This window comes from Vigna radiata, chromosome 1 (assembly GCF_000741045.1).
Source record: "Vigna radiata var. radiata cultivar VC1973A chromosome 1, Vradiata_ver6, whole genome shotgun sequence".
Classification (NCBI taxonomy): domain Eukaryota; kingdom Viridiplantae; phylum Streptophyta; class Magnoliopsida; order Fabales; family Fabaceae; genus Vigna; species Vigna radiata.
This window is the reverse complement of record NC_028351.1, coordinates 3,186,250-3,201,369: the sequence shown is the minus strand read 5'-3', so window position 1 is coordinate 3,201,369 and position 15,120 is coordinate 3,186,250. Positions and strand designations below refer to the sequence as shown.

General features: G+C 30.4%; 1 protein-coding gene across 2 annotated transcripts; it reads right to left on the bottom strand.

The window, feature by feature from the left end:
- Positions 1-354: 354 nt before the first annotated feature.
- On the bottom strand, positions 355-9,771 carry LOC106772035 (granule-bound starch synthase 2, chloroplastic/amyloplastic-like). 2 transcript variants are annotated; one of them, XM_014658172.2, is made up of 8 exons: positions 9,096-9,771; positions 7,840-8,359; positions 7,425-7,489; positions 4,552-4,629; positions 4,354-4,464; positions 4,085-4,129; positions 3,216-3,389; positions 355-1,724 (listed from the first exon to the last, which is right to left on the bottom strand). In XM_014658172.2, the coding sequence occupies exons 1-8, from the start codon at positions 9,429-9,431 to the stop codon at positions 768-770; spliced, it is 2,286 nt and encodes a 761-aa protein (XP_014513658.1). In that variant the 5' UTR covers positions 9,432-9,771; the 3' UTR covers positions 355-767.
- Between the last annotated feature and the right edge of the window lie 5,349 nt (positions 9,772-15,120).

Genomic DNA, 15,120 nt, shown 5'->3' with positions numbered 1-15,120 from the left:
TTTGAGAATGTCATAATAACTCTAGATACCCAAACAAGACAAATATATCATAGTGGTGAAAAGATCAAATATATTTATTAGATGTTTTGTCATTTTACACAACCTTCAACTCAAACATTTATAATAAGAAACTGATTTAAAAATTTAAGTTACCCTATTGGCGTATATATTGGCATATAGTACTAGAATTTATAAACCTTTCATTGTCTTCTTTTTGGTTGTGTTCCTAAACTACAAAAACAGAATAATGCATGATTAAGTGTGGTAAGGCGGTTGAGATCAAATCCTGATATATTCATACCTTTATTAAAACAACAAAGGTCTAGCTATGCATTAGAACAAAAATAAAAGACATGTTAAAGACACTTTTAATTCTAAAATGATTATAAAGAAGACATTTAAGCATCTACACACTACAAGTTTCATTATTTTGCTACTGCTATGTAACATAGTTGTAGACACACCATTGCAACATTGAAAGGTATAGAATTCATCTATCTAAAGGGCTAATACTCTATTTTTTCTTTCTTTCTTTATTCAAAAAGGACAATACTAGATGTGCCAGAGATGACATATATAACAAGTGATTATTACATAAACCTTAGTTAATGGGCAAAAATATTCCTGCAGGACCTGCATCAAGAAAGTTGTAGCAACTTGGCCACAATTAACAGGGTCCCTTTCCCTTGCACAGACCATGATATAACTCAGCAGCATGAATGCACTCACATTGATGAATCTGCTTAGGTAGAGTAGAAGCAAAGATTTCACCATTGGTACTTGGCAGCAACAAGAACCTCCTCATACTGCTCAGCAGCCTTGTCCCAACTGAGATCCTGCATCATCCCACGCTTTTGTAGCCCTTCCCAGCTATGCTTAAACTGCCTAAAGGTCATCAAACAGTTCCCTAATGAGTTTATTAGCTTATAAGTTTCAGCACTATCAAATGTCCATCCAAGGCCAGACTCTTCAAATGGATTAAAAGGTGTCACAGTATCCCTCAGTCCACCCACAGCGTGTACAACAGGGATTGTTCCATAGTTCATGGCATAGAGTTGATTCAATCCACATGGCTCAAATCTTGATGGCATGAGCAATATGTCTGCACCTGCTGTTATCCTGTGAGCCATCTTCACAGAAAAGCCAACCCATCCTTTGATTTTGTCACCGTGTTGGGCCATAAGTTCCTTAACCATATCTTCTAAGTCTGGCCTTCCTGTTCCCAGCATGGCAAGCTGCACGTCCTGACCCATCAACCATGGAATAGCTTCAGCTATGAGATCAATGCCTTTTTGATGATCCAGCCTTCCGATGAACCCGAGTAATGGAACATCCTCACGAACTGGCAAACCGAGCTCCCTTTGCAAGGCAGCTTTGCATTGACGCTTGCCACTTTGCAGGGTTTCAATGGAGTAGTTGGTGTATCCATTTGATGTCAGGTGAACATCAAACTTGGGGTTCCAATCTTTGGTATCAATTCCATTGACAATTCCCCTCAGTTTCCAGTCATTCTCATTCATGATCCCATGCAAACCCCAACCACCTTCAGAAGTTTTGATCTCCCATGCATATCCATGACTGACAGTGACAACCCGGTCAGCTGCCTTTATGCCAGCCGCAAAGATGTTCATGTGTTCACCTCCAACAGGATCATAAAATTTGAAAAGGTCTATGTAGTGCTCCGGTAAATCCGTGTAACGGAATTCATCAAGTGGGCCACGACCCTATAATATAAAATCCAACCGTTATGAAAATGAAACAGTGATTTGCCTTAACAAATAGTTTTTTTTGTTTAAAGATAAAATAATTGTTTATAGATACAACAATCCACATTCCATAAGTGAAACAAACATAAATGCATCAGATGAGAAAACATATTCTTGCATTGAGTAGTCATTAACATTAATCATCAAGACAGTATACATGCATACTCACATTCACGTAATATTTAAAAGGTTGGAGTGCAAACATATGACAATATGTTCGGAGTTGAAGACAAAAACAGAGACTGATCCATTAATTGGGAGAACCTAAGGCTTAAGTACCACATAAGTAATCCATTCTATCCAATAAGAACCTCCTAACAATAAATAAATCATCGAAGAGAAACAAAGACATCTAAGGGTACGAATATCCAAAGCCATTTTTTCATTAAAAAACCCTTCGATTTTAGCCTTGGGATAGAGAGCTATCCAGGAATTTTGCCTCTGATTAAGGATATGTGATAGTCCTCTCCTAAGGAAATCCGGTAGGTCGGATCAATTTGTTAGGCTTCTTTAGTCAAGAAGTCTAACTATCACTCAAAACAACACACTCACTCACCATATTACTAGAAACAAAACTGTATTATTATTGTAACTAAAGAATACAAAAATAGAAGAGCACTCCCTCCTCCAAGGTTTTCCCCTTCACAAAGAGCCAAAGCTCAATCTACAAAATTATCAAAAGGTCTCCTGACACAAGACCTCCCTGCCTTCTTATAAAGACTCCCCTAACCAACTAACAACTAATTCCTAATCTATTTCCTTTTATTCTGCACACATTATATCCTACCAGCATGGGTGTTTTATTCTTATTGAGAAAATAGAATTAGTACAATAAATAGAGGAGATTTAAAATCGTCTAATGATAAAGATATGATATGGGAATCAATAGAAATGTTATATATATATATATATATATATATATAATTCAGATATTAGTGATTGTAAAGGATTTGCATCTTATTTCTATAATTTCTATAGTTATAACAAGAGGAGTAATTCTATGTCATTTAATTCAATTGGATTGTAAAGATTAAATTTAGGTAAAATAATCTTCACTATCCATTTATTATTGTTCGTAGAAATTGGACTTGAAGTCTAATTCAAGTTCATAGGATTGGTTTGTAAGGTAATGTTTACACTCACCTATATCCTATGATTTAGCCATACTTCTAGTCAATATGGGATATTAAATATTCATGGGTGATCAGATAACAAATGACACAATAGACTCAACAAATTTTACTACCACTACCATCAGAAGAAGTAGACTTTAAGTTTAACTTAACCTTACAAAACAAATTTGTAAGATAAGATTTGCATTCTCTACCTACCATAATTTGGTATATCTCTACTCAATATGAGATCTACTACAATTGTATGGCCAAGATTAACTCCACTCAAACACTCAATAGATATGTAATTAACCATATAAATAGCTAGAGGATGAACCTGGTGGGCTATGTTATGAATCACAAAAACAGATCTTGTGAACTTCATCAAACCATTGTCACGATAATATGCCTTCAGGTACACAGGCAGCAATGCAGTATGCCAATCATTTGCAATGAAGGCCAGATTTCCATCTCCATAGCAAACACCACCACATGGAACATGCCATGGAACCTGAAAATCATTAATGTCATTTATCCATTGAAAGTAGACAACAATAAAGATTTCATATAGAATATATCTGCAAAAAGACTTTTGAAAATTGATACAAATGATTTGGATAAACTCTGTCAACAACTAGGCATGAGAATAATTCTATCAAATTGGTTACTCACAAGCACCCTGCTTTATACGCCTTATCATGTGGTAAGAACTTCACAGAACTTTCTTGGGGACCCAGGGTTAAGTAATTCTAAAGGCATATTTACATATTTACTGTGGTAGTCCTGTCCATTAATCAGTGATGCATGGAAGCATGCATAAAAATGATTCTAAGTGCTAATGAAGAAAAATTCAAAATTAGTATTCTCTAACAAATGAAGATGGATATGTCCCAAGTGTCTTCATTGGAAGCTCAGTTGGGCAAGCATCTTTGTTTCATTACAATACCAGAGTTTATGTTAGTCACATTGCGTGGAACTACAAATTACCTAGTCACTTATTTTAACATTTTTATCACCTGATGTAATGCAGATTGGTATTTTTCATGTTGCCTGAAACATACTATTTACATCAAAAATCAAGGATAAGGATACATTTGGTTAACTTTATAAAACATAGCATATGCATTCTAATAAAACATAGATAGCTGTCAACCAAGCATCCCCATAAATAATGTGGTCACGAACTAAATCATTTAGTTCACGTACCTCAGCAGCTGCCTTGCAAAACAACACCATGCGTTTTAGAATATCCTGTTCCATTAAAGGACATGAACCGAGTCAAAAAGAAATTAATATGAGCAGAGAAATAGTTACGGGTAAACTGGGCAGTCTTGAATATATGATAATGCAAGATGGAGTTACTAGAATACCTTAAAATCAGACGTATTACCATTTAAGACAATGGAAGTACTTAATGATGGGCTACAACTCAAGCAAAAGCATATTATTACCGTTCAAGAAAAATATATTATTACCATTCGGTTTCCACCATATACGTTATTCTGTAAATTGCGGAAGTTTGGACTGTCAAGAAAAACGAAGTCAACACCATCAATAAAAGCATGGTAATATGTTACTTCCATGTCCTGTCAAGAAAAAACAATGGTTTGTTACAAAACCAAGGTAGCAGCAACAAATTATAACTGATCAAGAATAGAGTTGCTGCTCCAAACCTGACCATCCACTTTGTACTGTTTCCGTACTCCAATCTCTTGTGCTTCAGCATAATTACTATATCGAGGTGCTACAACCTACAAAGAAAATGAAGAGAATGAAAAAAGACAATGGGAGTATTGATAAAAAGGAAGATGAAACTCACTGAAGTGTCCAATAACAATCTGATGACACATGAAACAGCTGTCATTTCACTTGAACTATGTAAGAAAATAAAGAATTATTAATAATAATAATCACACAACTTACATTCTCATCTTTGTAATAATCAAAACCTTTAAAAAGTGAAATACAAATATGCTGAAATGAATAGAAAGATTCTGAAGATATTTTTTCACAGACTATGGATAAATTGAGAATATTTTTTTTCCTAATAATCTGCCATTAACAACACTCCCAAGTTGGTAAATGAATATCATTCCCAACTTGCCTACAAGATCCTGGAATCTGTCCTAAGGAAGTCCTTTAGTGAGAATGTCTGCCATCTAAAATCATGTTGCAACGTGAGTTGTAACCACTAGGCTTCTTGTTAAGATTATCTTTGATGAAGTGTTTGTCAATTTCAATATGATGGTAGTTGAAGAATAGTTGGCAAAGATACAATGCAAATAAAGATGGTTGATGGTAGTATGAGCACATTAAGAATTTAATTTATTTTAGCAACCTAAATTCTCTTGCTTGTTCATATAGAGCTGAAGGTGAAGTCTTAAGAATTTCTACAGGTGCCTTAATATGAAAAGAAAGTTGAAGAATGGACTATATATCTTGTGGTAGTAACCTTTATTTATGATCTTGACCAAAATCATTTATGGCACACGAAGTAAGGCCATTGGAGCAAGGGTGAAATGGAGGAGCTTAGTAAGAAAAATGTGCTTAGTAGACAATGGATTGGAAAGCCAGATTTTTGTGCGCTTTATGTTTAGAGTAAAATCTCACGTTGGAGTTCATAGGGGACTCTATAATATCCATTCATACAAGTGTGACTCAAAGTTAGAACAACTAGATGTGAAGACCATGGTGACTTGGAGGAAAGGATTTACTCGCAACAAAAGGGATATAACAAACCTAGAAAACAAGAACACTTGTGTTTGTTGAATAAGGGTTGGAGTGGTCTCTCAGGCAATGGTATAAACGATCCAACTCATTTATGATTGACATTGGATATACAAGAAGAGAGTATGATAGTTATGTTTATCATAAGTTTCATAAAGTAAACATTACATCTAACTCAATATCACAAAACAGATGAATTTTGCATTTATTTATGTACTATAATTTGATCATATCTGTAATCAATTAATCTCCAAACACTCCTTTATGTTGAGTACTCAAATTACATATTTGTGAGTGGTTTAACAGTAGTCCAATAACAAGGTATATGATAAGTCTAACAAACCTTGCTAAGATAGACTCTAGTAGATTTTAAATCTAATTCAACTTCACAAATCCAACTTGTAGTATCTCTAGTTGATGTAAGATCTCCAATAATTAGAAATTGTCTATAAGCTCCTATATTTAGGTACTTCATTATGTTGATGATATGCTAATTGCATATAAGTCCCCAACCAAGATCAATAAAGTGAATGCACAATTAAATGCTGAATTTGAGTTGAAGGATTTGGGTTAGCAAAAAAAGTCCTTGGTATGGGGATCAAAGAAGGTAAAATGCTGGAAGATAATATTTAACTCAAAGGAGCTATATTGAGAACGTTTTGGAGAGATTTTCAAAGCACGATGCAGAAAGCAATTAGTATACCTTTCACGACTCATTTTATGTTACCAGCAAAAATGTCACCATGTAAAAAGGGAGAAAGAGTTTTTGTCTCAAATGCCCTACTTCAATATAGTTGAAAATCTTATCTATGTCATGATTTGTACTAGACCGGATATTGTAAATGTAGTGAGTGTTGTTATTTGTAATATGACTAATCTTGGTAAGGCTCATTGGCAAGTTTTGAAGTGGATGCTTAAATACTTGAAGAGTGCAATTGGCATAGGACTAGCATTTAACTGAGGAACAAATGGTGTTAATATCACATTGCAAGTTTTATGACTCAAATTATGTGGGTGATATTGATCATAGGAGGTCATTGACTGGTTATACTTCCACACTTGGAGATGGTGCTATATGGAAGCCACAAAGGGTCTAAGAAGTTTAATGACTTTTCATATGTGATGACAAACATATTGATGCCAGGATATATTTAATATGGGATGTCATAACTTGAGGTGGTAGAGAAGATCCTTAGGGCTTAGTTGAAATTACTGGTCCTACTTTACATTGGAAGTGGGTGGAACAACATTGATAGATGGTGAGAGCTAAATAACATTGAGAATTAAAGCCAAGGTGGAGTTTTGTTGCGTTGGCTTGATAGAATTTCTACATTTAGTAAATAACCATATTCCGTTACTTGCTTTAATGGTTTAGTTGATATTAACCATTCATAACGGAAGGCTTGTGTTGCTTGCATTCTAGTATAAATAAGTGCAGAGATATAGTAACAATTAATTCAGAACTAGTATAAATATGTGCAGAGATATTGTAACAATTCATTCAAAAGAGATAAAAAATTCTTTGGAGAGTACTCTTGTAAAAAATATATATATATATATATATATATATATATATATATATAACTGTACAAATTCTTTGGAGAGTACTCTTGTAAGAGATAAAAAATTCAGAGATTTCTTATTAGTAGTTTTATTCTTTTTTTATTAATAGAGAATTTTCTATTTCTTCTATAGTGTAAATTTTCTATCTCAAAAGACAATTTAACACATTCTTTAAGCAAGGAGTATATCTAAAGAGCAAGTTTTCTTCCCAAATTAAGTGATGCTCTGTCAATTCATTTAGGGAATAGCATGTTACCATAACCCTGTGTCCACGCCTAGCCAAAGCCTTAGGTAATGATCCAGCAACATCTCCAAGCCCACCTACCAATTCAGGTATATGTTTTAAATTACGGCAAGACAAAACAGCATATGCACAGATTGACATCCAGAGAATTGGAAGCTTCATGTAAGATGCATCACAAGAATGTTAATTCAAGAACAAGGCATGCAATGATAAAATAGAAATTTAAAAGAAAATTTTGACCCCCAAAAAAAGTCTTTCATTTTTCTCTTTTATTTAAACATCATCAGGCTAGTGAACAGATTACCAACAAAGAGCCAATTATCAAATTTCTTTCAATAATGCCTATATGTGTTTAGTCACAATTCACAAAGGAGTTCAGTTGCCTACATTCATCAAAGAAAACATTACATGAAATAATGTTAGTTACCTGCTTTGGACCAGGGAGCACATTCTACTGCAGCCAATATAACATTCATAACATTGTCCCCAGCCAATGGTGGAGGTTTTTCACCTTCACTCTCAACATTGTCAGTTTCATTAGCAACCTCAACTAAACTTGATTCTCTCATACCTTCCAGTATTTCAATAACATGATTGGTGGGTCTGGTGCCACTTGGGATTTCGATTGGTACAGTATCAGGGGCAATTGTCTCATATCTATTACTATTCAACAGTTCATCAAGATATTGCACAGCTGAAGCCTTTTCAGCAAGAGATTTATCTTCTTCTTCACCTTTATCAAAACCACGATCAATGCCTAAAACCGAGACATCTGGTATTTCTTTCTCATTAGATTGGACGTAATTGCTTGAAACAGTGCCACCATTTTGGTTCTCAACAATACTTAACTGGGATTCATTGCTGTGCTCATCTGAAATACCATTTCCTTCTTCTACAAGACCGATTTCACTATTTATCGCATTAATCAGTTTCTTTCTTTCAGCAATCTACAATAAACAATAAAGCTAAGTAATATCACCACATGGATGCTTATAATAATATGACCAGTTATTAAAGCACATAAAAAAGCAAACAAAGTATGCTCACACAAAAAAAAACAAGAACGACAGGTAAAGAAAGTTTTAATTTAAGCAGTAGCATATAGTAGTTTACTCTAAAAAAAATAAAGTCTCACTCTATTACGCCCTTCAGTTGATTTGAGTTATCTTCTCTACTAAACAAAGCATATTTTTGTCACTTCTACCTAGTTATTGTTAATTCCTTGGCACTTAATCCTAAAAAGGACAAGCTGCATGCAATTTGCATGTATTAGCACAAGGATCTCATAGACCAAATTAACATCTCAAAAATAGATCACAGAAGCGAAAGACCCACGATGAGTGAAGCTGAATAAGGTTGTCGATGCTACAGCATGATCAATTGTGCAACCAAGGAAAGCATGCTTACTAGTCATTTTTTATACTCACCTTTCCAAGAGAAAAATAGAGTGTCTCCTTTATTTTTCCAATAAATTCCCAGTTTCCCAATCTCAACAAATCAATCCAATGAAAGACCAAAAATTATAATAAAAAATCCTATCTTGCATGCATGTAGTCTGAAAAAAGTATGAATTAAAAAAATCAACACTGACGTGGGTCTCAACATAAACCTTTTTGGGGACAAACATAGAGATGAAATCCTAGACCCTATGTAAAACACGTTCATTCCACAACACAATGATACCTTTTGAAGCAGCTCGTTTTGCAAAGCAAGAACCTGCTTACTCTTCTCAATTGTGCCCTGAAGAATCTTCTCTGACTCTTCACTCATCCCAGAATCATTCCCCAAAGCTCTTATTCGCTTATTATTCTCCACCAAACACAGCAAACCCCTACTACACAAATGGTTCACTCTTCCACGCCCCCACCCTCTTGCCCCCGAATGTCCAAACGATGAACCACTCACAGAACCAAACTTCCGCGAAGAAAGCTTGAGACTCCTGCCGTGAAACATCCTCATCATCAAAGTGGAGTCCGCATTGGCTTCCACGAGAAAGGGTGCAGAACCCATCGATGCCATCGCCAGTAGATACAGAGGAACAAGTGCTGTGGCGAAAACTGGGGAGACCAAGATGGCGTAAACTAGAGATCAACGAGGGTGAGCAAAAGGGTGGGAGCAAAGTGAAGAAAAGAGTGAGAGTGTGATGAAAAGGTGAGAGCTTTCTTTCACAACATACTCAGAACTGAAAATGGCGAAGAAGAAAAAAAGCATGCAATGATGGTTTGTCTGGAGCAGAGCTTAAGATGACCGCAAATTAGTGACCTGAAAGGGTCCCCTTGATAGTGTAGTTTGAATGACGAGGACAGAGAATTTTAAAGGTGAAATTTTTCGAAACAGTTGATGATGATCGTCGTGGTTCGACATAGGTGTCGGTTAGCTGAGTGAAGTGGTGCACACTTGTCTTGTTCTTGTGAAACTGTTACTAAATTTGGAGTAACCTTTCCACCATTTTCTATCGGGTAGCTTTGACTCTGTTAAAAAGTTTACTTCAAACGCCGTAAAATCTTAGTTTAACAAAAAGAGAAAATGAAGATCTGATATATAATTTGAGAGAAATATAAATATAAGCAAGCTTAATTAAATTGTAGGTGATTTGTATTTTTATAAAAAGATTTTGATTTATCAACTATTTAAAAAATTTCTATTTTTTATTTAATTAAATTATTTTCGTATTATATTTATTTATCCACGTGTTAAAGATGTAAAACATTTTTATTAATATAAAAATATATTTTAATTATGTAATCAAATAATATATTAAATAAAAAAAAATTAAGATATTGTTCGGTCATTGTTTATAATAGTCGATAGATTATTATTCGTAACCATTAATGTAGGTTATTAGGATGCTTTCTTGTTATATAAGTTAAAAGTATAGTCTTAACTAAAAAAATTTAAAAAAATCAATTAAAAATATATAAATCTTAAAAACTCAATAAAATAAAAAATAAAAACTCTAATGCAAAATACACTTAGAATTTAATTAAGTAATGTAAATAAGTTAAATCATTACAAATTGAATAGTGTTTTCTGTATTTAAAAGGATTAAAATTTGAAATTGCTATCTCTTTCATACATTAAACAAAAGTGATTATTAAAAATCTCTTTCTTAGATATGACTAAAATTTACAAAATGAATTGTGTTTGTAATATAGAAGTATATTATATTTACCATATGATTCCATTATGTATTATGTGACTTGGCATTTTATTGGATGATATGTTTTCATTGTTTTTTACGATGTTATGTAATGTAATTGATTTCAATTATTGGAGAGATAAATATCAATTCATCATTTTTAAAAGGGGTCCACCACTCTTCCATCTTTTCACAACCATGATTTATTTGAATCAAAGGAGTGAAAAAAAAAAAAGACATAAAAGAAGAGAAACAAATTATTGAATTTGAGGTTCTTCAGAGTAAGTCTAAGAGAAGAGAATAGGAAATGAGAAAAAATAAGAAATAAAAGTTGCGAGTGATTTGATTATGTGAAAAATTAAAAAGAAATTATATACGTAAAAATCATTAAAGTGCCCTTATATTAAAATTGAAATACAATTAAATCTTAAGATATATTTAAATATTTGTTACTCCAGTTAAAAAGTTTATCACAAAGGGGTATGCACTTGTAAAATAATGTTCAACTATTAAATATATGTTTTTATCTGTAATTTTTTTAAATAATTATTTTGTTTTTTTAAACATAGTGACAAAAAAAATCTTCACCTAACAAGAATGTTTAGGAAAATAATGTTCTTTCATTTCTATTAGACCTTACAGCAGAGATATTATGTTACTTATTTTATTTATTGTATAAAAAGTAGAAGACAGTATAAATATATTTGATACTTAGTTTCTTACTTGAAACTTTCTTTTCTCTGTTTCTTAGTTTTTTATTTGAAATAACTTTGTTTTTGTTGGGTTGATATATAAATTTGCAACAAGATAATGACATACGAAGAATAAGGTAAACAAGAAAAACGTATATCCGCATCATACAGGAAATATATACATATTAAGCGTGGGATAGTCCGATAACGAATATAACAACACATATCATTAAGATAAACTTTTAATGATGACTATGTATTAAGGTTAAAATTGACTTTCTCTCGTATAATGTTACTTATTTTATTGCTGTATAAAAAGTAGAAGCATTTGAAAGTTAGTTTTTGGACAATGATATTTTAATAACACTTTTTGACAACGGAACACGTGTCACCATTTCATTCGTCTGTTTGAATTTATTTTAAAAAAATATTTGAAACGGACCAATCATAAGCTGTCACGTACGCGTTGTCAAAAAAAAGGTTGTTAAAGAGACTTTTTCCTTAGTTTTTTATTTAAAACTTTATTTTGCAAGCAGATAATGGTAGACGAAGAAGGGAAAGAAGCAGAAGTTGATATCCTACGTGGCATGGGATACCAGGAACAGGAAGTGAATGAAAGCAAATTGTGTTTGAAGATGTTGATGGAGTTATTATCTCTTCCTCCATGGATTTAGAACAATATAAACAATTCAATATTACCTTATGTCATACTTTTTTCTTTTAATCATGCACAAACTCTTAATTATTCTTTCATTCTTTCACTGGAATGAATATTAATGTTTGATTCATTAAGATGTTATTCATAATTAAAAGGAATGGCGTTTCAAATAGGACAAGAACAATGAAATTGAAATTGAATAAGTTTATGATTATGAGTTATTTGAAAAAGAATTATTTTATTATTTTTATTTATTGCAATTATATTTTTTTACCTCTATTTATACTAATTTAATATTCTATAAAAAAGGAAATAAGGAAACAAAATAGTCTAGAAGATAATACACGTGTTTTCTTTAATTAAGAAAATTTTATAAATATTTTCTTTAATTAAGAAGATTATATAAATATCTTTCCTAATTACAGCATTCGCTCTTTTAGTAAATGAATATCATGTGTCAAAAATTTAATATAGTGATTTGGGAAACTATCACTATTTTGGCGACTATAGTGATTTGCCTGACATTATTGTCTGCAAAACTACATTAAAATATTTAAAATATGTTTTGTTCATTATTTATATTTTGATAAAAGCTTTCTAAATTTAAAAACTGTTAAACTAAAAAAAGTATAAGTATAATAAAATCTGTAATAAAATAACTTCCCATATTTGCTTAGGATTGAAGCTCATTTACATGAGAACAAAAACTGCAAATACATAATTTCTTTAAAAGGATACAATTTTTTCTCCTTAAAGGAAGTTATTTATAACATTGTTGTAGATGTAATACTTTTGTTATATTTGTATATACATAATTTTAACTTTTTAAAACTTAAAAAAAAAAATATTATATTTTATTAAGATTGAAAAAAAATTCTTTAGTCCTAACACTCAAGGTCTTATATGTAAGATTTTTTTTATGCTACATCAGTTATTCAGTTTTATGATTTTCTCTGTATATTCTTATACAGTATTCATGGATGCATAAATCAGAAAAAATAAAAAGTAAAGAAACCTCTCTTCGGTGTTTTTAGATCTTGACGAAGTGTCTCTTAGAACAATGTAAAAACTTCAATATTACCTGATGTAATAGTTTTTTCTTTTTTTTTTCTTTCCTTTTTTTACTTTTGAATAATGCAAGTTGTTTTTGTTTCACACAAAATAAGAGTTAAGTTATTTGGATTAAAAAAATGAAAAATTTGTAAAAGATGTAATTGATTTGTAAAATAATTTTTCAGAATATATTTAAAATGTAATTTTTTAAAAACAATTTAATATAAACTTAGTTTTAAAATATAAATCAGAATAAAAATAAAAGTTATTGTAAAATTTAATAAATAAAACAAAACAACATTTTATAATAACATTAAAAAAAATTACACTTATTACCATTTATATTAAGCTATTTTATTTATCATTTTAACATTTTTATTTAATTATAATTTATTAATAAAATATTAGTTTATGATTCATTAAGATGTTATTCATAATTAAAAGGAATGAGATTTCAAATTGGGCGAGAACAATGAAATTGAAATTGAATAATTTTATGATTTTTAGTTATGATTTTTGGATTTATTAATTTAAAATGTAGTACTAGATATAGAAATACACGATAGATTAATTAATTTGGAACACCTTTGTGTATTTCAAATTGGACAATTCAGAATGTTTTTCCAAATTCAGTAATGCAGACTGGATTGGTCAATCCAGAATTTCAATTGTAATTTTCAGATTAAACAATCTAAAATGCATTTCCAAACTCTGGTAATATGTTTACAACTCACATACAACACATAATAATGCAAGACTCACATATAAATTATTACTTAAACTATAAATATTATCATAACGACGCTTTATAATACAGTTGATGAACTAGAAATTATTATCTGTGTTCAAACATAATCTTATTTCTATAAAAAAAGTTAGAAAATACTATTGAACACAACAATAATTATGGTTTAACACCAATGGATATACTTGTGGCCGAGATGAAAACATTTTCAAATATTATTGTAAGATTGTTTCTTTTACAAATATATAATGTTAATTTGAAGAAATCAAACAATCTCATATTAGAAAGTAAGTAATTGGGAATATCCATATATATGTAACATGGAGTTAGAATTAAACTTTTAAACTTAATTTTAAAATATTGGTACAAATATTTTAATATATTTAAAAGATAAATAAGTTGGATCATAAAGTATTAATTGTAAAAAAAGTATTTTTAAATACAGCTTCAATTTCATAATTTTAAATAAAAATAATTACATGTGTAAAATTAAATTTTAAATAATTATGTAATGACTAATATATATCTAATCAATAACTTTACTCTCATAATTTCATCTGGTTAAAATATTTAAATAAAATTCATTAAAAAAATAGAATATGCAGATTAGATAAATGATATTTATATTCATGCATAAAAAAAATTGAATAATTAAAATATTTATTAATAATATAAATATTAAATAATGTTTCTATCAAATTTGGTCGAACACTCAAGAATAAGTAAAATAAATAGAGATATTAAAATATTTATTTTTTTGAAATAATCAAATATTATATCTTTAAAATATTATATTATCAATTATTATAAGATATTGAATAATAAATTATTATTTTTATAATATTTTAGAGATATAACATAATGATAAATTATTATATTATAACATATTAAATGTATTATATTTTAGACACATTTCATAGTATATTGACGATGCAACAAAATCTGTTTATTGATTATTATAATTAAATGTAAATATCTTTTTGAGATATTTCATAATATTTTGAAATATATACAATTATTGATATCTATTTAATATTATTTATTAATTTGTTTTACATTGAATGCATAGTGATCTTTCTTGTTGGTGGTAAGGAGAAAAAATAAAGATGAACCTAAAGTCCTAAAAATTATTTTTCTTATTTTACATATCATTTTACCATTATGTTTGTATATCACCTCCACCCAAAATTCTATACATTTCTTTCATTTTAAAATTCTTCTTAAGAGGGCGGATGAATTTAAAAGGCAGAATATAATTAAATTAGGGATAAAATATTTTTTTAAGTCATTTATTTTTTAAAGTGTTTTTTCTAAAACAATTGTTTGACTACTCCTAAATTTTAAGCTTTTACCCATTAACGTTTTAGTTCTATAATTAGGGATAATTGTCAAGTGACCACGTGACTTCTTATCTAGACTAT

Coding starts and splice junctions, on each gene's coding strand:
- LOC106772035 (XM_014658172.2), bottom strand. CDS start 9,431: ATGGCATCGATGGGTTCTGCACCCTTTCTCGTGGAAGCCAATGCGGAC. Junction 4,630..7,424: donor GGCGTGGACACAGGGTTATG/GTAACATGCTAT, acceptor TTTTCTTTGTAG/GTTGTAGCACCTCGATATAG. Junction 4,130..4,353: donor TATATGGTGGAAACCGAATG/GTAATAATATAT, acceptor TTAATGGAACAG/GATATTCTAAAACGCATGGT.